At 45.5% G+C, this 21,855-nt stretch overlaps 1 protein-coding gene across 1 annotated transcript in view; it reads right to left on the bottom strand.

The window, feature by feature from the left end:
• cd109 (CD109 molecule) overlaps nt 1-21,855 on the bottom strand; it is a 110,812-nt gene that overhangs the window by 24,618 nt on the left and 64,339 nt on the right. Inside the window, exons 23-26 of the mRNA XM_080199866.1 lie at nt 15,740-15,916; nt 8,664-8,745; nt 4,191-4,419; nt 2,910-3,081 (exon numbers count right to left, since the gene is read on the bottom strand). Of these exons, the coding sequence (XP_080055992.1) occupies nt 2,910-3,081; nt 4,191-4,419; nt 8,664-8,745; nt 15,740-15,916 (660 nt within the window). The remainder of the gene's footprint in view (nt 1-2,909; nt 3,082-4,190; nt 4,420-8,663; nt 8,746-15,739; nt 15,917-21,855) is intronic.

Raw genomic sequence — 21,855 nt, 5'->3', positions numbered from 1 at the left:
CCCTAAATTAGTTTCCCTCAATGTGGAATGCCATAAAACAATAGATAAGGGTCATGGTTGGAGGGGGGGACTGGTAATGTTAAAATGGCAGCGCGGGCTCGTTGGGCCGAAGGGCCTGTTTCCCGGGCTGTTATTGTTCTTTGTTCTTTGTTCACTCAGCCACATGAGACAATATGAAGATGAATGATCAAAAGCTTGCTAATGAGGTAAGTGGGGTCACACGGTGGCACGGTTGTTAGCACGGCTGCCTCACAGCGCCAGGAATCCGGGTTCGATTCCCAGCTTGGGTCACTGTCTGCGTGGAGTTTGCACATTCTCCCCATGTCTACGTGGGTTTCCTCCGGGTGCTCTGGCTTCCTCCCACAGTTCAAAGATATGTGGGTTAGGTTGATTGGCCATGCTAAAAATCCTAAAGCTGACCGTTGAATAGTACCGTGCGATCAATGTCACTACAGGGGTCGCAGTGGTTCATGAACATGGGCCATCAGCCCCTGCTCAGAGCCAATGAGGGATGGACAACAATTGCTGCTCTCATCAACTGCTCACCTCAAGAAATACTTAAAAATGTCTGAAGTATTTCCACCCCTTTCGAGGCAGCAAAACCTTTAATCCTTTGATATTTGCCAGTTGGGATTAAATGTGTTAATGAAGAGAACTAGAATGATGTTTAAAACAAAAATAATTTTAATTATTCTGTCCACAAGACACGTCAGGTGTGATCTTAAAGAGGTAACTACGTGGAACAGATTCCTGCATTAGAACAGGATTGAGTTACACCATGACTGAGACACATTTGTCTTAGGATTTGATAAAGTCAAGAGTGCAATGGAAATATTCGCCACTTGGCTCAAAGAGGAATAATTGAGCCAATCTCCTGCTCCTGCTGCAAAGAGGTCAGGGAATTTGGCGCCCAGTCCAATCTCCGCTCACTGCAGCAGGTTGGGAAAATCCTGGCACTGTGAACAGCGATAAGATTCCGGCCATCGAATCTTTGAATTAGAAGAAAATAACTTTGTGAATTTACTGCTTTTTGAAGAGGGGGGGGCAACGTGCAGAGGGAAATGCGTTTGATACAATGGTCGGTGTTTTACGACCTGGCTCGGGCGAGGCTGGCAAAATTCCATCTGAGGGCAACAAAGAATTCCGTTCTGCAATCAGTGCCCGCCCCGGTTCCGGGGTGAGGCGCTAAAATTCCGGCCACTAACTCGTCACCCCCTCAAATCATTGCAAAGGTGCCACCCAGTCCTCAGTTTCTATTGGTCTGTGATAATGCATCGTTCAGCTTTGATAGAGGAAGGGAAGATTGTTCAACCCCTCGAGCCTATTCCTCTGTTCAGTAAGATCATTGCTGAACTGAATCTTAAACCTTATTTACCTGCTTTGCTCTTGTAGCTTTTAGTACCATCGTGAAGCCAAAAAAACCCATCAATCTCGATTTGGAAATTTTCCATCGATTCCTAGCCTCATAGCCGTTGTGGAGGAGGTGAGTTCCAGATTCCTTTGTGTGAAGGAATGTTTCCGGACAGAATTCCTGAGTGACCTAGTTCCAGTTACACCCACTTGTCATGGATTCCACACCACAGGAAATGCATTAATCATCGTAAAAACCTCACTCAGACCAACCCCTTTTAACATAGAACATAGAACACTACAGCACAAACAAGCCCTTTGGCCCCCAAGTTGCGCCGATCATATCCATACTTGCCAGGCTGATCGAGGACCCTCAATCCCATTAAATCCCATGTACTCATCCAGAAGTCTCTTAAAAGACCCCAATGAGTTCGCCTCCACCACCACCGACGGCAGCCGATTCCACTCACTCACCACCCTCTGAGTGAAAAACTTACACCTGAAATCTCCTCTGTACCTGTTCCCCAGCACCTTAAACCTCATTAAACTCTCGCGAAGTCCAATGAAGTAACCAACAATACAAATATCTCTGTGTACCAGGCCTCTATTCTCAGCCTCCTTTACACAGTAGTGAGGCACGTACAGCTTGTTCAAGCCAAGAACAGCTTCCACCTCTGGTTCTTCAGGTGAATATTAGGCATCTCCTAGCAAGATAGGGCGCCAAATACAGAAGTACCCTAGTGTGCAGGGATCCTCGTATGTGTTCCCTCTTAAAGTGACTCCATTGGCTGGGTCATGTGAGCTAAATGGATGACAGCAACATTCCCAAAGATAAGTTCTACAGCAACCTTGCTACAGGCACGAGACCAACAGCTCGTCCACACGTGCCATACAAGGACGCCAGCAAGCAAGGTCCCAGGCTGACTAGGACAGGAGTCGGTCCATTGGAACTCCTCACTGTTGACTGAGTGCCGGGAGACAAGCAGCCAGGGCGAGCCTGGAGAAAGCAGAGGACGGAAGGAATGAGCAGATAGTGGCAAACAGAAACCAAAAGAGAAAACGCTGGAGATTCTCAGCAGGTCTGGCAATGAGACGAGAAAAGAGCTGACGGTTCGAGCCTAGGTGACCCTTTGTCAACGCTAAAAGTAGGAGATAGGGAGGGAATGAAAGATGGGTCGTAGCCACAGAAACCAGGGGAAAGGCTGCTAATAGCTGTCCCCGGAGAGAGGGAAGGAAGAAAACATCAGTCAGCCTGAGGCTAACACTACTCATCTGTGCCAGCTGTGGGAGGGACTGTCACTCACACATCAGCGTACAGTCACAGTAGATAATGTTTGATACGGAAGTGATTCACAGCCCTGGGGGTAGCCCATATCTCCCGAGACAGATAATGAGCTTACTACAACTCTCAGGAAAATCAGCGGCGACCCCCCCCCCCGCTCCCCCAGTAAAAACATATCTTCATTGTTTTATTCCCGAACTCCCAATCCTTTAAATCTTACCAAAGAAAATTCCAAAAAGATACACTCTATTTCAAAACGGCTGCCTTCCTAACTTACCATTCTCATCCGCTCTTTCATTCAACTCATCGAGGGCTTCTGCAGCGTAGCTGCTGTTAGCCAACGTCAGGGCGTACGTCACGAGCGAAAGGGTGTAGTTGCTGCGGATTCCATCTCGCAGCTTGCCTTCGAGGTAGGCGACAGAGTCTGGCACCATATATAAATTGTTTCTCTGGAAGAGAAATCGTTGTCAAGTCAGGCTAACAAGATGGAAGCGAAGAAATGGGCAAATGGTGTTCAAGTATCAACACCACTGTACTTCTACAAATCATTCCGTGCCTTCACACTGATAAACATCAAACTGTGAGGATCAGCAGCAAGCAACCAGACTTCATCTATAAAAGCAAATTACTGTGGGTGCTGATACCTAAAACATGAACAAAAAAATGCTGGAAAAACACAGCAGGTTTGGCAGCATCGGTGGAGGGAGAAAACAGAATCCCTACAGTACAGAAGGAGGCCTTTCGGCCCATCAAGTCTGTACTGAGCACAATCCCACCCATGTCCTATCCACATAACCCCCTACAGTTACCCTAGCCAGTCCCCCTGACACTAAGGAGCAATTTAGCGTGGCCAATGCACCCAACCTGCACATCGTTCGGACTGTGGGAGGAAACCAGAGCACCCGGAGGAAACCCACGCAGACATGGGAAGAATGTGCAGACAGGCAGTGATCCAAGCTGGGAATTGAACTCAGGTCCTTAGTGCTGTGAGGCAGCTGTGCTAACCACTGTGCTACCATGCCACCCACGAAGAGTTAATGATTTGAGTTTGCATTACTCTTCTTTAGAGGGTCTTCTTTAGAGTCAAACCGACTCAAAACATTGGGTGGGATTGTCCAGTTGCAGAGGCTGCCTGCTATTGGGCAGCAATGAGATCTTTGACTCACGCAGATGTCTATGGTCTACTCTTGCTCCAAGTTCTTATGTTCTTATGTTATTCATTATTTTAGATCTGTTTTAGTGTAACTATTAGCACGGTCAAGGTTGTTCAGAATGTGCTTCCCAATTGTGGAATCACATTGTATGCAGATGAATTATTTTGGATTTTGCAAGTGCAGACTGGTTGAGTATGGTCTGTATTCTGACTCCCTTCCCTTTGTCAAGCTTATAGATATGTAAGTCTGGGTTGGCTCTGAGGTCTTGCACTGGATATTGCCTCTATATGTAAAAATCAGAAAGGCAGGAGGTATTCCACAATGCAAAAAGCTCTGGTGTCACATTGTCCTTTGTAAGAAATAATCATTTATTTAGGAAGTGGTACAAAGACTACCAGACATACCATGTAGTTCGGATCTTCCAACAGGGCTGTCAGGATGTAAGCAGTGAGGGATGTAGGGCCACTCTGTCCTCCCTGGAGCTCCGAATGGATAACTCGCCCAGGCTCCGAGAATTCGCCGTTTTTATCCTTATAATTCATTATCCAGGAAATGGTTCCATCCAACACCAACGTGTCGATGTAAATAAAGTCTTGTGCTTGCAAGAAGCATCTCAGCACAAAGGCAGACAACCTTTTTTTTTGGCGAGGGGGGCGAAGACATTTCAAAAGACATTTAAGACCAAGGTAGAGTCATAGAGGTTTACAGCATGGAAACAGGTCCACAAATCATAAAACAGATGGAGAAGTCATGGAGAAAGCGCAAAATAGAATTACAAGAATAATCCCCAAACTGAGAGATTTTAACTGCCAATAAAGACCAGACAAGACAGAGGCTGGGATTCTCCGACCATGTCCGTGGCTGGGATTCTCCGACCATGTCCGTGGCTGGGATTCTCCGACCATGTCCGTGGCTGGGATTCTCCAGTCCCACTGTTACGAATGGAGATTTAGCTGAGCGCCAAATTCTCTGTTCTTGCTGGCAGCGGTGGAGAATTCCTCGTTTCCCTCAGATAGAAAGGACTGGGAGGTGATATGATAGAGATCGTTAACATTATGGAGGGGTTTGACAAGTAAAGATGAACCTGCTTCTGAGGGGCTCAAAGATTAGGGGCCAAAACTAGAAGAAGATCATCAATGAGGGAAACTCAGAAATGTTTCCAATAGTTGAAAGGTTTCTACAAGTATATGAAAAGGAACAGAATAGCTAAAGTTAACATTGATCCTTAGCGGGTGACACTGGGGAATTATAGTTCTAACAGATATATAAAAAGGGAGGGAGAGTTCAAGTTAGTATTACAGAGTCATAGAGGTTTGCAACATGGATTCAGGCCCTTCATCCCAACTTGTCCAGGCTACCCCTTTTTGACAACTAAGCTAGTCCCAATTGCCTGCATTTGGCCCATATCCCTCTATATCCATCTTACCCATGTAATTGTCTAAGCTCTTTTTAAAAGACAAAATTGTACCTGTCTCTACTACTACCTCTACTACTACAACTTGTTCCAGACACCACCCTCTGTGTGAAAAAATTGCCCCTCTGAACCCTTTTGTATCTCTCACCTTAAATCTATGCTCTCAAGTTTTAGATTCCCCTACCTTTGGGAAAAGATATTAACTAGCTTGCTGATCTATGCCCCTCATTATTTTATGGATCTCTATAAGATCACCCCTCAGCCTCGTATGCTCCCGGGGAAAAAAATCCCAGTCTATCCAGCCTCATAACTCAATCCATCAAGTCCCGTTGGCATCCTAGTAAATCTTTTCACTTTTTCTAGTTGAATAGTATCTTTTCTATAATAGGGTGAGCAGAACTGCGCATAGTATTCCAAGTGTGTCCTTACCAATGTTTTGTACAACTCCCAACTCCTATATTCAGTGTTCTGACCAATGAAACCAAGCATGCTGAATGCCTTCTTCACCATCCTGCCCACCTGTGTCTCCATTTTCAAGGAGCTATGACCCTGCACCCCCAGATCTCTTTGTTCTATAACTCTCCCCAGTGCCCTGCCATTAACTGATTTGGTCCTGCCCCGATTTGATCTACCAAAATGCATCATCTCACATTTATCTAAATTAAACTCCATCTGCCATTCATCTGCCCACTGGCCCACTGATCAAAATCCCATTGCAATCGGAAATAGCTGTCTTCACTGTCCACTATGCCACCAATCTTGGTGTCATCTTCAAACTTTCTAACCATGCCTCCTAAATTCTTACCCAAATAATTCACATAAATAACAGATAACAGTGGACCCAGCGCCAATCCCTGAGGCACATTGCTGATCACAGGCCTCCAGTTTCAAAAACAACGCTCTACCACCACCCTCTGTCTTGTGTTGTCAAGCCAATTTTGGATCCAGTTGGCTACCTTACCCTGGATCCCATGAGGTTTAGCCTTATGCAACAGCCTACCATACAGTACCTTGTCAAAGGCCATGCTAAAGTCCAATGTAGACAATGCCAACTGGACTGCCCTCATTTACCTTTTTGGTTTCCCTGTCAAAAAACTCAATCAAATTTGTGAGACATGATTTTCCACTCACAAAACCACGTTGATTGTCCCTAATCAGTCCTTGCATCTCTAAATGCCTATAGTTCCTGTCTCAGAATACCTTCTGACAACTTACCCACTACAGATATTAGGCTCACCGGTTTGTAGTTCCCAGGCTTTTCCCTGCAGCCCTTCTTAAACAAAGGCACAACATTTGCCCCTCTCCAATCTTCAGGCACCTCACCTGATTCAAATGTCTCTGCTAGGGGACCCGCAATTTCCTCCCTAGCCACCCACGACATCCTGGGATACATTCCATCAGGTCTCAGAGATTTATCTACCTCGATGCGTTCTCTGTAATATGTACACTCCTCAAGACATTACTATTTACTTCCCCAAGTTCCCTAAAATCAATGCCTTTCTCAACAGTAAATACCGATGAGAAATAAATCTACCTGGAATAACCAGTCAGCTGCCATCAGGAGTTTTATGAGACTAAAATAAGTTAGACAAGACAGAATCTATTTTCTCAGATCAGTAACATTTATTTCTGAATCTTGAGCCCCTTGTAGTGTTAATAAACAATTCACAGTAGTCGATGAAATATTGTCTACCTAATGTTTGATGCTGTACTGTAGTTCAAAATGGACATGAAAGGCTGGGGATTTTCCAATGTTGTTTACTTCCTTGCAAGACTTCTGAGCACAAAAGGACTTAGTTTAGTCTAAGATTGGTAATGTTTATGTGTGGCTGAATCATTAGACAATATTTTGAAGTTATAGAAGTCATAGAATCCCTGCAGTGCAGAAGGAGTTCATTCAGCCCAATGAGTTGACACCAATTACAATCCCACCCAAGCCTTAACCCCCTAACCTCATGCATTTACCCTACTAATCCCCTGACACGATTTAGCATGGCCAATCAACCTAACCCGCACTGCTGACAGCTTGGTTATTCCAACTAAATTTATTGAAAACATAGACTGTTTTATGAGAGCAAAATTAATCCTAAGCAGAGAGAGAAAGCAAGTCATAAATGAAGGAAGAGGGGAAAGAATATCACTGAACTTGGAGGAAGGGAATAGGAGAAGAAAAATGAGACAGAGGAGAAAGATGTGAAGAGGGAAGAAAAGGTTTGAAAATGAAGATGACGAGACAAAGGGTTAGAGTTGAAGGAGCAGAACAGAGTGACCGGAACAGAGATACAAAATCAGAAATGGACAGACAGACAAAAGTGTAGGAGGCAAGGACAAAAACTAGAGGCTGGAATATTCCAGACACGCACACCCCCTTACCACTGCCAGCGAGAATGGAGAATTTGGTTCTCAGCCATCTTGTAGTTTCTCTCATGCACCTTGGAACCTCTCTTCAAGACTTGGTCTGTCCCTTGGACTGTGGGAGGACACCGAAGCAGCCAAGGGAAACCCATGCAGACACAGGGAGAATGTGCAGACAGTGACCCCAGATTGAACCTGGGTCCCTGACGCTGTGAGGCAGCAGTGCTAGCCACTATGCCACTGTGCCACCCCAATTATATTGTATTTCTTTTCCCAATTTAAGGAGTAATGGAGTGCACTGATTATATATTTACTGAATATATATTAGATACTCCATGTTTCCAAAACTTCCAATGTGCAAGTTGCATATTTACAGTTCTTTGAAAAGTGCAACTAACCAATTCCAACAACATCTTGCCCCAGACTTGAAGGGGAAGGAGGTTATGTAAAGACTCCGAGAGGAGCAAAAGAAGCTATTGAGTGGTGGGTCATTTCCAACAGAGTCCCGATTGTGGGGATGAGAGAGAGAAAGAACAAAATAACAAGAGAGTAAAATCGAGACAGCAAAAGAAAGGAGAAAAGAGCAAGAATGAGAGCAAGCCAGAACAAGTGAGAATGAAAAACGAGAGAGAGCGATCATGAGAGAACAAGAGTACAAGGAAGAACAAGGGAGAGCAAGAGAGAAAGAGATAGAAACAAGGGAAAGTGAGGGAAGAAGAGATGGTTAGAGAAAGCAAGAGAGAAAGAATGAGAGAAGAAAATTTGTAAAAAAGTGAGGAGTGAAGTGAGAAGTGAGAGAAAATTCAGCTATCTAATAGTTCAAACTGTGGACATCGGTTGATAGCTGGCAACTGTTTCTCTCTCTATGAATTCTCATATTTCGATTGAACTAAAGTTGTTCATTTTACTTATGTGAATTGGTTGTTCCTTCCTAGTGTATTCCCTGCTGATAGTAATCCATTTGACGTTCTTCAGTGATTAAGCGGAAGAAAAATACTTGTAAATCTTACAACAGCTTTTTGGGTTGGTTCCACAGTGAAGTGAAAGAGAGATTTGAAACCAGAGGTACAAACCAAAGGGGCCCGTCTGTCAGATTCCACCTTCTTACCAAGTACTTCCAGAAGCATCAGAATTTCCAAAAGCGCTGAAGGAACCATCAGTTCTTTGGTATGTCAGTTCCCTTTGGTAACCTGAAAAACAAGATTGTTACTTTGGAACTAGATTGAAGATTGAGAAGGGAATTGGATCCAACTGCTGATTTGGCAGAGAGAGAGAGATGATTACACTGGGGGCGGTGCTGGAAAGTAAACTGGGCTTATATTCTTTTCCATTTCGAAGAATGAGAGGTGATCTCATCGAAACGTGTAGGTTTCTGAAGGGGCTTGACAGGGTGGACACTGAGGGATTGCTTCTGCTGATCGGGGAAATCTAAAACACTGGACTCAGGTTAAAGGGTGGTGAATCTCTGGAATTCTCTGCCCATTGAAGTGGTGGAGGCTACCTCGCTAAATATATTTAAGTCACGGGTAGATAGGTTTCTGATAGACAAGGGAATTAAGGGTTATGGGGAGAGAGCGGGAAAGTGGAACTGATCCACTTCAGATCAGCCATGATCTTATTGAATGGCGGGGCAGGCTCGAAGGGTTAGATGGCCGACTCCTGCTCCTATTTCTTATGTTCTTATGAGGAAAAATTACTTCCCACAAAGTCTTGTGGATCTTTGGATTGTCTACCCTAGAGAGTTGTGGATCTCCTTTGTTGAGTACATTTAAGGCCAGGATAGCAAGATCTTTGGTGTCTTGGAGAATGAAGGGATATGAGGAATAGGTGGGAAAGTGGAGTTGAAACCCAAGATCAGCTATGATCGTATCAAATAGTGGAACAGACTCAACAAGCCACATGGTCTACTCCTGTTTTGTGTTTTTGTGTTCATTGCCATTAGGAAAACACAATAAAGATACGTAACTTCTTGTTACGGAGGTCTACAGACTAATGAGGGGCACAATCAGCTGGATAGTCAATGTCTTTTCCCAAAAGTAGGGGAGCCTAAAACTAGACGGCACAGTTTAAGGTGAGAGGGGAGAGATACAAAAGTGTCCAGAGGGGCAATTTTTTCACACAGAGGGTGGTGAGTGTCTGGAACAAGCTGCCAAAGATAGTAGTAGAGGCGGGTACAATTTTGTTTTTTAAAAAGCATTTGGATAGTTACATGGGTATGATGGGTATAGACAGAAATGAGACAAATTTGAATTAGCTTAGGGGTTTAAAAAAAAGGGCAGCATGGACAGGTTGGGCCAAAGGGCCTGTTTCCATGCTGTAAACCTCTCTGATTCTATGACTCTAATTAGATGGACACTGGCAGAACATCCAAAGGTGAATCACTTATTGTTGAAGGACAGTACAGTGGCACAGTGGTTAGCACTGCTGCCTCACAGTGCAAGGGACCCAGGTTTGATTCCCAGCTTGGGTCACTGTCTGTCTGGAGCTTGCACGTTCTCCCCATGTCTGCATGGGTTTCCTCTGGGTGCTCTGGTTTCCTCCCACAGTCCAAAGACATGCGGGTTAGGCTGGTTGGCCATGCTACATTGACCTTCATGTCAGGGGCACTAGCAGGGTGAATGCGAGGGTTATAGGGATAGGACCTGGTTGGGATTGTGGTCAGTACAGACTCGATGGGCCGAAAGGACGCCTTCTGCATTGTATGATTCTATTATTTTATTCCTAAGCGTGTACAAACTGATCTCCATAAGGATCACTCTAGGTCAAAGCTAAAACCAAACATAATCCATCTCTTTTTCTGACAGTGTTTCTGCTTCTTTCACAATTAATCCTCTTTGTCACCATCCTTTCACCTGCCTTTGTTCTATTCTCCATCTCCATTTCATCATCACTCGTTTATGCTCAGGAGAATAGAAGGTTCTCTCAGCTCTCTAGGTGTTAATGACTTTGACTTGGTTTGGTCATGATCAAAGATCAAAGAACAACACAGCACAGGAAACAGGCCATTCGGCCCTACTAGCCCATGCTGCCTATTTTAACACCCAGTGAGTGCCTCATTCCAATCCTTCTTCTACCTACGACATTTGTCTACATCTCATGGACTCCACAATAAAGGGGATGCAAATTTAGAGAATCATATGTGCGCCAGATTAAGGGAGATCCAATTTAGGGACAATTGATTAACACCAATCAGCCTAAAAGCACGTTTATGGGGTGTAGGAGGAAACCGGAGCGCCCGGAGGAAACCCACGCAAGCACGGGGAGAATGTGCAAACTCCCACAGACACCGACCCAAGCTGGAGATCCGACCTGGGTCCCTGTAACTGCACAGCAAACAGTGATAGTCACTGAGCTGTCATGTTGCCCGTCAGTTGGTCCAGTTTAAGCGTACACTAACAACGTGAAGCACTAGGCAACTCTCGAAGCAACATCCAAGAGCAGCCCTCGCACGACCCACCGCGTGATTTTGACCAAAACTAAATCATTACCAAATCACAATGACCAAATCATCTCCTGCCTTTTAGACCAAAGCCAAATGGGAAGATTTTCTGTATTCGCAATTCCACTGAAATGTCAACTACTTTTTCAGACCTTTCCACAATACAACATGAGGAGAAAATGCTGAGGTTTCTCAGTAACAAATCCCAGCCACCCATCACCTGTTTGACATTGGCTCCCTGTCCATCAATGTCACAAATTCCCATTCTTATCTTCATCTCCCTTCACACCCTTGCCTCTCCCATATCTCCCACCTCTTCCAATCCTAGAACCACTCCAAGATCTCTGCATTCTAACCAGTTACACATCCTCGATTTCCTTCACTCATCATTATCTGTCCCTAACCGTCTCTCTTTAGGACACGTTTACTGGGTTAGTTTTGTTTGCATTTTCCCCAGCAGAGCGATAGACAGGACAGCAGGAAACTTGTGATCCTTCAGACTTGGCGCAAAGACTGGGTGGTGGCGGAACAGATCGAGCTTTCAGGATGGCTTCCAAGATGCTTGCAAGAAACTAGCAACGAAGGTGTGAGCTGAGAAAGATAACGCAGGAACGTTTAAAGGAATGAAAAGCTTGCAGTTATATGGCAAGCAAAATCTTTCCAAAAAAATGGAAAAGTATTGGTTCCAGAGAGAAAAATAGTATGTTTCTCTCCAGATCAAACCACACTGTCCCCAAAAAAGCAGGGTATGTGTTTCACACTGTCCTGCTGGGGCTTCAACACATAACAAACCCCGATTGCACAGATCAGGGCACCATGTTTGGAAGTGATGTCTCCCTCCCAGCCTCCCAACCCCGTGTGATCAGAGTTGGCACCACCTCCACCAAAGCAGTTAGGGCATCATAAAACCATGAGGTACAGGAGCAGAATTAGCCCATTTAGTCCATCGAATCTGCTCCGCCATTCAATCAGAGTTGATATTTTTCTCATCCCCATTCTCCTGCCTTTTCCCCATAACCCCTGATCCCCTTATAAATCAAAAACCTATCGATCTCTGTCTTAAAGACACTCAATGACTCGGCCTCCACAGCTTTCTGTGGCAAAGAATTCCACAGATTAACCACTCTCTGGCTGAAAAAATTCCTCCTCATCCTTCTAAACGCCAATTAGTACAGACCTAGACTCCTCAACTGCTCGTCATTTGACAAACCCTTCATTCCTAGGAACATTCTTGTGAACTGCCTCTGGATCCCCTCCAAGGCCAGCACATCCTTCCTCGAATATGGGACCCAAAACTGCTCAAAATACTCCAGATGGGGTCTGACCAGGGCTTTATACAGCCTCAGCAGTACATCCCTGCTCTTGTACTCTAGTCCTCTAGAAATGAATGCTCCCATTGAACTTGAACGAAGAGCAAAGATCAAAGAAAATTACAGCACAGGAACAGGCCCTTCAGCCCTCCAAGCCTGCACCGACCATACTGCCCGACTGAACTAAATCCCCCTGCCCTTCCAGGGTCCATATCCCTCTACTCCCATCCGACTCATGTATTTGACAAGATGCCCTTAAAACTCACTACTGTATCCGCTTCCATTACCTCCTCCGGCAACGAGTTCCAGGCAGCCACCACTCTCTGTGTAAAAAATCCATCTCGTACATCTCCTTTAAATCTTGCCCCTTGCACCTTGAACCTGTGCCCCTGGGAAATTGACTCTTCCACCCTGGGAAAAAGCTTCTGACTATCCACTCTGTCCATGCCTCTCATAATCTTGTAGACTTCTATCAGGTCGCCCCTCAACCTCCATCGTTCCAATGAGAACAAACCAAGTTTCTCCAAACTCTCCTCATAGCTAATGCCCTCCATACCAGGCAACATTCTGGTAAATCTTTTCTGTACCCTTCTCAAAGCCTCCATATCCTTCTGGTAGTATGGCGAACAGAAGTGAACATTATATTCCAAGTGCAGCCTAACTAAGAGTCTATAAAGGTGCAACATGACTTACCAATTTTTAAACTCAATGCCCTGGCTGATGAAGGCAAGTATGCTGTATGTTTCTTGACTACCTTCTCCATCTGCGTTGCCACTTTCAGTGATCTGTGTACCTGTACACCCAGATCCCTCTGCCGATCAATACTCTTAAGGGTTCTGCAATTTACTATATTTCCTATCTGTATTAAACCTTCCAAAATGTATTACCTCACATTTGTCTGGATTAAACTCCATCTGCCATCTCTCTGCCAGGTCTCCAACTGATCTGGATTCTGCTGTATCCTCTGATGGTCCTCATCGCTATCCGCAAATCCACCAACCTTTGTGTCATCCTCAAACGTACGAATCAAACCAGTTACATTTTCCTCCAAATCATTTACATATATTACAAACAGCAAAGGTCCCAGCACTGATCCCTGAGGCACGTCACTTGTCACAGCCCTCCATTCAGAAATGCACCCTTCCACAGCTATCCTCTGTCTTCTTTGTATCCACCTTGCCATCTCACCTCTGATCCCATGTGACTTCACCTTCTGCACCAGTCTGCCATGAGGGACCTTGTCAAAGGCCTTACTGAAGTCCATGTAGATGACATCCACTTCCCTACCCTCATCAATCATCTTCGTTACTTCCTCAAAAAGCTTGGAAAGGTTTGTGAGACATGACCTCCCCTTCACAAAACCATGTAGCTTCTCGCTAATATGTCCACTTATTTCAAAGAATCCACTCCAATAATTTCCCCACCATGGATATAAGGCTTACCAGCCTGTAATTACCTGAATTGTTCTTAAACAAAGGAACAACATTGGCTATTCTCCAGTCCTCTGGGAACTCCCCTGTAGCCATTGAGGATACAAAGATTTGCCTTCCTAACTGCCGAGAGAACCTGCACATTGACCTTAAGAGAGTCCTGAACCAGGACTCCCAAATCCTTTTGTGCTTTAGATTTCTGAAGCCTTTCCCGATTTACACCCCCCCCCCTTGTACCCAAACATCAGACCCCTCCCCCCCACCGTCCCCCCACTCCTGGAAACATTCAATGTCACCACCCCCACACTTCTCCCTGCACATCGGTCCCCTTTCCCCCAACTCCCCCTCCACCCAAACAGCCATCGGCAGCATTCTCAGCCCCCATATCTAATTCCCTCCGCCCTGCCCCAACCCCCCCTGACCACCACAAATAAATAAAACCTCCCCCTCCCCACCTTGAGGCTCCCACTGTGGACCACCCCTGGCACAAGTTGGAATTACCAGATTAACAAGGTGCCAAGCTGGCAGTGCCAGCCAGTTCCAGAGCAGTGCCTGACCATATTCCCCTCCCCGAGGGGCTATACTCACAACTGCACCCCTGGGGGTGGAGGGGAATCGCCACAACAGGGTGACATCACTTCAATGAGGTTTGAAAATATGCCTCAGGCTCAGTATATGTCAAGGTGGGTTTTTAATAACACGTTAATGTATTCAGATCTATTGAAATCAGGATCACGCCCGCTGTGGGCATGAACCTGATTACGTTGTTGGTGAAAGACAGCGAAAATCAGAAATCACAATCTTGCTGACAAGATTCGAGACTTCCAGGTTTCGCCGAATCTTGAGCTACCTCCAGTATTGCCACAGACGGCAAGAGCAAGCTCAAGGTTGCCCCCAGCGCCTTTCACAAACTCAGAATCTCCCATAAGTTCATAAGATATAGGAACAGAATTAGAATATAAGAACATAAGAACTTGGAGCAGGAGTAGGCCATCTGGCTCCTTGAGCCTGCTCCACCAACTAAGTGGGGGTAGAGCCTGGATGGGATTGTTGCTGGTGTAGACTAGATGGATCGAATGGCCTCCTTCTGCACTGTAGGTTGCAGGTTGTAGGTTTCCACACACAGTCTGAAAGACGTTGCTGGTTTAGATGCATTGGCCATGCTAAATTCTCTCTCAGTGTACCCAAACAGGTGCCAGAGTGTGGCGCCTAGGGAATTCTCACAGTAACTTAATTGCAGTGTTAATGTAAGCCTACTTGTGACTAATAAATAAACTAAACAAAAGGGTTTCTATCTTTCCATTTCTCTGCTCAAGTCTTTGGAGGGAGGATTTGAATTCACAACCCACTGACTCAGAGCCAGCACTGACCCCATGGGGCTTGAGTTGTCGCTGAAGAAATGAACCACTGTGGAGAAGCTGGGTTGTCCTCCAGTTGAAGGCCTGGTGGTTCTGCAGCCGGATTAAATTTAGGAGCTTCACTGAGAGTTAGGATTTGGGCCTGGTGTAAAAGCCGCACAGCACCAAGCTGAAGCAGACTGTTAGTGTGATCCTGAAAGTGGCTCCCAGACAAAAGGTTAGCGAGAACGGAAGTGACCCCTGGAGGGGCAAAGGTTGAGAGGTGACCTGATGGAGGTTTATAAGATGTTGAGAGGTATAGATAGGGTGGATTCTTGGAGGCTATTTCCCAGGGCTGAAATGGTCGCTACGAGAGGACACAGGTTTAAGGTGCTGGGGAGCAGGTACAGAGGAGATGTTAGGGGTAAGTTTATCACTCAGACGGTGGTGAGTGAGTGGAATCGGCTGCCGTCGGTGGTGGTAGAGGCAAACTCGCTGGGGTCTTTTAAAAGACTTCTGGATGAGTATATGGGATTTAATGGGATTGGGAGTTATAGATAGTTCTATGGCTTGGTAGGTATGGATATGATCGGTACAACTTGTGGGCCGAAGGGCCTGTTTGTGCTGCAGTGTTCTATGTTCTATGATCATCATAATACAAAACCCACCTTGAATCATGTATAACAGAGCTTTCTGCCGGATCTCCTCATTCACTTGGTTTACAGCTGTGAGATATTGTAAAATGTAGACATTTGGAGCAAATCTGATCATATTTTGTTCACCACATCCGTAAGGCATCTGGAGCAAGTCCTCTAAGCCATTAATAGAAGGTCCAAGGATATCACCTGAAAGACAGAATTGATTCTCAAGATCCATTTAGTTGATATTTGCATTGTAGTTGCCACATATTGGCCCAGTTCCCAGCAGATATAAATCCTGTTATCAATAGAATGTAACCCTAGACGTTAAATGTGTATTTTATGAAAATAAGCCAGTTATAAGGTGGGCTAGGCATCAGGTGATTCAAGTACCCCAGGGCCCCAAGTAAAAGCAGAATGCTACCTTGACACCCTCCTCTGGTGGAGTGTGAGGGGCAAAGGGAGGGGAAAAGAGGAAATGAGTCATTTAAAACAAAGTTACATTTAGGGGGTGCCTCTATCCACAGAAAATGGTAGCCATGATGTGAAGATGTGGGACTGCGGTGGGCACAGTAAGAAGTCTCACAACACCAGGTTAAAGTCCGGGTAAAAGCAAATTACTGCAGATGCTGGAATCTGAAACCAAAAGAGAAAACGCTGGAAAATCCAACAACGAGGAATGACATCAATGATTAGGTTAGCTATTTCAGTGGTGTCGGGGGTAGGATAAATTATTGGCCAGGCCTGCTCCTTCGAAGCAGTGTCGTTGGATCTTTTACCAGGCAGACAGGATTGCTGGCTTAAGACAAAAACTCCCACAGTGCAGCCCTCCCTCTAAGAGCTTTGTGGTAGACTTTGTCCTCAAGCTTTTGGAGCAGCTCCTGAATCCATGGCTTTCTGGCTCGGAGACGAGAATGCTACCCAGCGAGCCAGGCCTGACACTGAAGAATTCAATAAGGAATGTGACCATTGATATTAATCAAGTGTCCTTGGATGAAAAGTGTGGAAAGTACTGTTTGGAAGGGCCTGAGCTGATGAGCACATTTCAGCCGGAGCTATCTATGCTAATCCCATTTTCCTGGCTTGTAACCTGGTCCTTCTCTATTTACTGGTGGCCCCCACAGGAGACAGCAACTCAGTCGATAAGCCTTTAATTCTGCTGGAGCCTCGACTTGACGGGGGATTGGATTGCCATGCAGCGGTGCAGTTCAGGATAGAGTGCTTTCGCTAGAAGCTTCCACGCTCTGCCTTTACCCAGACGCAGAATTCTGTTGAGAAAGAGCTTCCATAATGCTTGAACCCATGTTGCATTGCATGGTGGTAGAAGTGGGGGGGCAGCTTAGAACAGAGTTAAGGAGGGACTTCTTCACTCAAAGGGTGGTGAACCTCTGGAATTCTCTGCCCGTTGAAGTGGTGGAGGCTACCTCACTGAATATATTTAAGTCACGGGTAGATAGGTTTCTGATAGACAGGGGAATTAAGGGTTATGGGGAGAAAGTAGGAAAGTGGAACTGATCCACTTCAGGTCAGCCATGATCTTATTGAATGGCGGGGCAGGCTCGAAGGGCTAGATGGCCTACTCCTGCTCCTATTTCTTATGTTCTTATGGTAGAAGCTCAGGAAATATTTACTGTGCATTAACAGCTTTGTTAGTAGCTCCCGTGACTTCACTGTCGTGCCTGAAGAGAGATGACAATAGACCGGGATTGTATTCCCATGAATTCAGAAGGTTCACTAATCGAGACTTTCAAGATATTAAGTGCAACAGACATGGTAGATCCAGAGTAACTACTTTAGTGAGACTAGGACTAGTGGGTATTGGGGAAAAAAATAGAACCCAACCTTTCAGGAGCAAATTTAAGGAGTATTTCCATCTGTAAAGGATGGTAGCCATGATGTGGAGGTTCTGGCAGTGGGCACAGTAATAAGTCTCACAACACCAGGTGAAAGTCCGGATAAAAGCAAATTACTGCAGATGCTGGAATACGAAACCAAAAGAGAAAATGCTGGAAAATGTCAAAGCATCAGGGTCAACTGGACTCGACACGTCAGCTCTTTTCTCTCCTTACAGATGCTGCCAGACCTGCCGAGATTTTCCAGCGTTTTCTCACCAGATTAAAGTCCATCAGGTTTGTTTGGAACCACTGGCTTTCGGAGCGCTGCTCCTTCAACAGTTGAGGCACCTGGGGAAGGAGCAGTGCTCCAAAAGCGCGTGATTCCAAATAAACCTGTTGGATTTTAACCTGGTGAAGTGAGAGTTCTTTGTTTCCACAAAGGATGGCAAAAGTTGGGGACTTTCTTCACCATCAGCAGAGGATAATGCATCAGTTGTTAAGTTTTAAACTGAGGTTGATTAATTTCAGAAGGGCGACTAGGGGGTGAGCAGCAAATGCTGTCCTAGTCAGTGACAGGCACATCTCACAAAAGGAGAAAATTAAAGTTTCATATTTCCATTATCCTTTGCATGAGGAAGTATTTCCTGAGATCATCCCCTGAACCACCAAGATCTAATCCTAAGATTGTTCCAGGTCCAGGACTCCTTGCGCAGAAGAAAGAAATTCTGTGTGTCACTCCTATCGAATCCTTTTATTATTAACACTGCCATCAGATTTACCATCAATCTTCTCTGCTGTGTACTGCCAGAAAATTTCATGCAAACTGTTCTCATAATTTCAGCCTTGAATTCCTGGCGCTAAGTTAACTGAGCTCGAGTTGGAGATACAGGCACAGTAACTGGCCTCAGCATTCCCGAGCCATAGATGGAAAAAGGGGCAAGGGTTCCCATTCCCGCTGGCTGTCTGGTCACCCTCGCTGGATGTTTCGCCCCACACGTGTGGACCTCTGCAAGACATGCTGCTGTGATGACCCCACAGTCGAACAACAAAAAATTTGCGCAGGGCACTAGAGAGGGGCAAGCAGTGAGCCGCAGTCCAGCAAGATACAGCGCTTTCAGGTGAGGACAGAGAGCACTGGCAGAGAAAATGAATAGCAAATGAAGTGAAAAATATCCCACATCTGGCCAATTCAGTCTAAATAAAATGATTGTTTTGAAATGAAATAGATTAGACGCAGATGTGTCTCGCATAAGAATTGAATTCAGAAGGAAGAAAAAAAAGTTTTTTTGTAACAATAAATTATATTCCCCAAAATAGACCTGTTAGCTTGAGAAATGTATTCAGATGAAAAACACATGCTCCTCTAAACTGGGAGCGCTGCTGATGATTAGAGGATGAAGCCAAGTGAACGAGACACTAGATCTATCAGTAATCTGTTGAGACTTTTCCATCGTGTGCCTAGTTCTGTTGTTGCACACATGCCTTGTGTCTTGAACGTATCAACAATACTGCCTTCGGGTTTAACTCTTCCGACTGTGAAGGGAGTGGGCGATGATGAATGGTGTGAGTTGGCACTGTGACAGGTTCCCAGGTATTGTCACATCGCACCACCCCCCACCTTCCGACATCTTTGACAGCCCCCCTTCGGAAGTCACCCTTAACCAGCATGGGCAGCCTGGTGGCACAGTGGTTAGCACTGCAGCCTCGCAGCGCCAGGGACCCGGGTTCCATTTCTGTCTGTGCAGAGTCTGCACATTCTCCCCATGTCTGCGTGGGTTTCCTCCCGGTGCTCAGGTTTCCTCTCACAGTCTGAAAGATGTGCTGGTTAGCTGCTTGAGCCATGCTAAATTCTCCCTCAGTGTACCCAAACAAGCATCTAGGGGATTTTCACAGTAACTTCATTGCAGTGTTAATGTAAGCCTACTTGTGACTAATAAATAAACTTTAAACTAACCTGTGATCGTAACTAGATGCCATTCAATCCATCAATGACGTTCCCTGCTAGATTCCTCCCATTCTATTTCATCTGATCCTAACAGAATTTCTTCTCATTCCTGTCTCTGCCACATGTTTATCCAAATTCTCCTCAAACACATCTATTCTGTTGACCTCAGCCATTCCCTGTGGTCACAAATTCCACATTCTCACCACTCTCTTACTAAAATAGCTATGCCCAAAGTCAATATTGGGTTTATTAATGACTGCCTTATAGTCTCCCGCTCCTGCTGCTAAAAGTGGAAACATCTGCTCCATTTTCAACCTATCAAACTCCGTCAATAATTTTCAATACCTCTTAATCTTCTGTTTACTAAGGGAAAGAACTCCAGTCTAAACTCCAGACTAAACTACCCCCAAACTCCATCGCTCATTTTTAAAGTGTTTGAATCCTTACCCGAGGGTGAATCCACCCTTGACACAGATCGACCAGCCTGAATGAAAACCCTCTTCATGATTTATTATTTCCGCTCGAGTTTTCTGCAGCTTCTTCTGGTCAACTATTTCATCAGTCCTTCAACTTTCCTCCAACTTCCCTCCAACTGCCTCCAACTTACATCCAGCAGCCCTGCAACTGCCCTCCAACTGTCCTCCAGCTGCCCTCCAGCTTCCCTCTAACTGCCCTCCAACCGTCCTCCAGCTGCCCTCCAACTTCCCTCTAACTGCCCTCCAACTGTCCTCCAACTTGTCTCAAACTGTCCTCCAACTTCCCTCCAATTTCTCTCCAACTATCCTCCAACTTCCCTCCAACTGCCTTCCAATTCCCTCCAACTTCCTTCCTACTTCCCTCCAATTGCCCTTCAACCTCCCTCCAACTATCATCCAACTGCAATCTAACTGTCCTCCCATAGTTCTCCCATTGCCCTCCAATCCCTTCTAAGTGCCTTCAAATCCCCTCCTGCGACTTCCGACGGCCCTCCAGCCGTTCCTCCTCTTTGGCTGGTACACAACCAACCCCCAGTCTCTGCCTTCATTCACCTCAATTGTTCAGGGCAAATAAGCCCCATTGGCACAAGTGAATGAGTTGTTCATATCATTTCAGAAGGCAAGAGGCAACCACATTGGTGTGAGACTGGGATCAAATGGAGAAGGATGGCAGATTGTTTTACCTAAACAACCATATGGAATGTTGGGATCTTTTGAGAGCCCACCATCACTGATATCAGCTTTTTAATCCCAGATTCTGTTTTCCTTTTGAAATTAATCAAATTGAAGTCCACTAGTGGGATTTAAATATAATTCTCTAGACTAATGGTTAAGTGAGTTGATCACTAGCCCAGTAACATGACCATATCTGTGAATAAACAACTTATCAGGGGACGGGTGGACAGGTGTTTAAAATGTTGAAAGGATTTGATGTGGAGAAATGATTTCCTTTGGCTGGGGGAGGAACTCGTGAAAGAAGGGACATAACGTTGAAAAAAGCAAGTAGTGGGAATCTGGAACTACCCCCAAAAAGACTGTTTGGGGTCAAATGGAGATTTCAAAACTGAGGTAGATAGATTTCTGAAGATTTGGATTTGAAATGTTGGGTGGGATTTTACGGACTCGCTCGAGCCGTGACCCAAAAACCCCACCCAAGGTCAGCGGACATTTTCATTGTCCACTCCTTCCCCGCCAAGGGTGGGAGAGGAGGCAGGTGTGGAGGGCAAAGTGTTACCATCTTGTTTACTGGTATGGGGTAGATGAAGACTCCAGAGGCGATGGGTAGAAGTTCAGGTGGGGCAAGATAATGGGCTTGGGGGGGTGGGGGGGCAAGGAAGGAATAGACTAACAGGATGATACTAATGTTTTTCTCTTTTAATTCACAGGTTTTAAATCGGTCCGCCTTGTTGTCCAACGAGGGGCACACACGCGATGGGTTGTACTGGGGCTGCTCTTGAATGTTCGAGAGTAGCCTAGTGCTTCATGTCGTTAGTGTGTGCTTAAACTGGACCAGATGCTGGGCAACATGACAGCTCAGTGACTATCACTGTTTGCTGTGCAGACACATGGATTTGGGCCGGTGACTGTGGGAGTTTGCGCATTCTCCCCGTGCTTGCGTGGGTTTTCTCCGGGTGCTCCGGTTTCCTCCCACACCCCAAAGATGTGCTATTTAGGCTGATTGGAGGTAATAAATTGTCCCTAAATTAGTTTCCCTCAATGTGGAATGCCATAAGCATAGATAAGGGTCATGGGTGGAGGGGGGGGACTGGTAATGTTAAAATGGCAGCGCGGGCTCGTTGGGCCGAAGGGCCTGTTTCCTGGGCTGTTTTTGTTCTTTGTTCTTTGAGGGACATTTCTGAAATTGCTAGCCTTTTCCTTCTGGGTTGCTGA

Source organism: Carcharhinus amblyrhynchos, chromosome 12 (assembly GCF_965287045.1).
Source record: "Carcharhinus amblyrhynchos chromosome 12, sCarAmb.v2.hapA, whole genome shotgun sequence".
Classification (NCBI taxonomy): domain Eukaryota; kingdom Metazoa; phylum Chordata; class Chondrichthyes; order Carcharhiniformes; family Carcharhinidae; genus Carcharhinus; species Carcharhinus amblyrhynchos.
The sequence above is the reverse complement of the archived record's forward strand: the minus strand, read 5'-3'. Positions and strand labels throughout refer to the sequence as shown.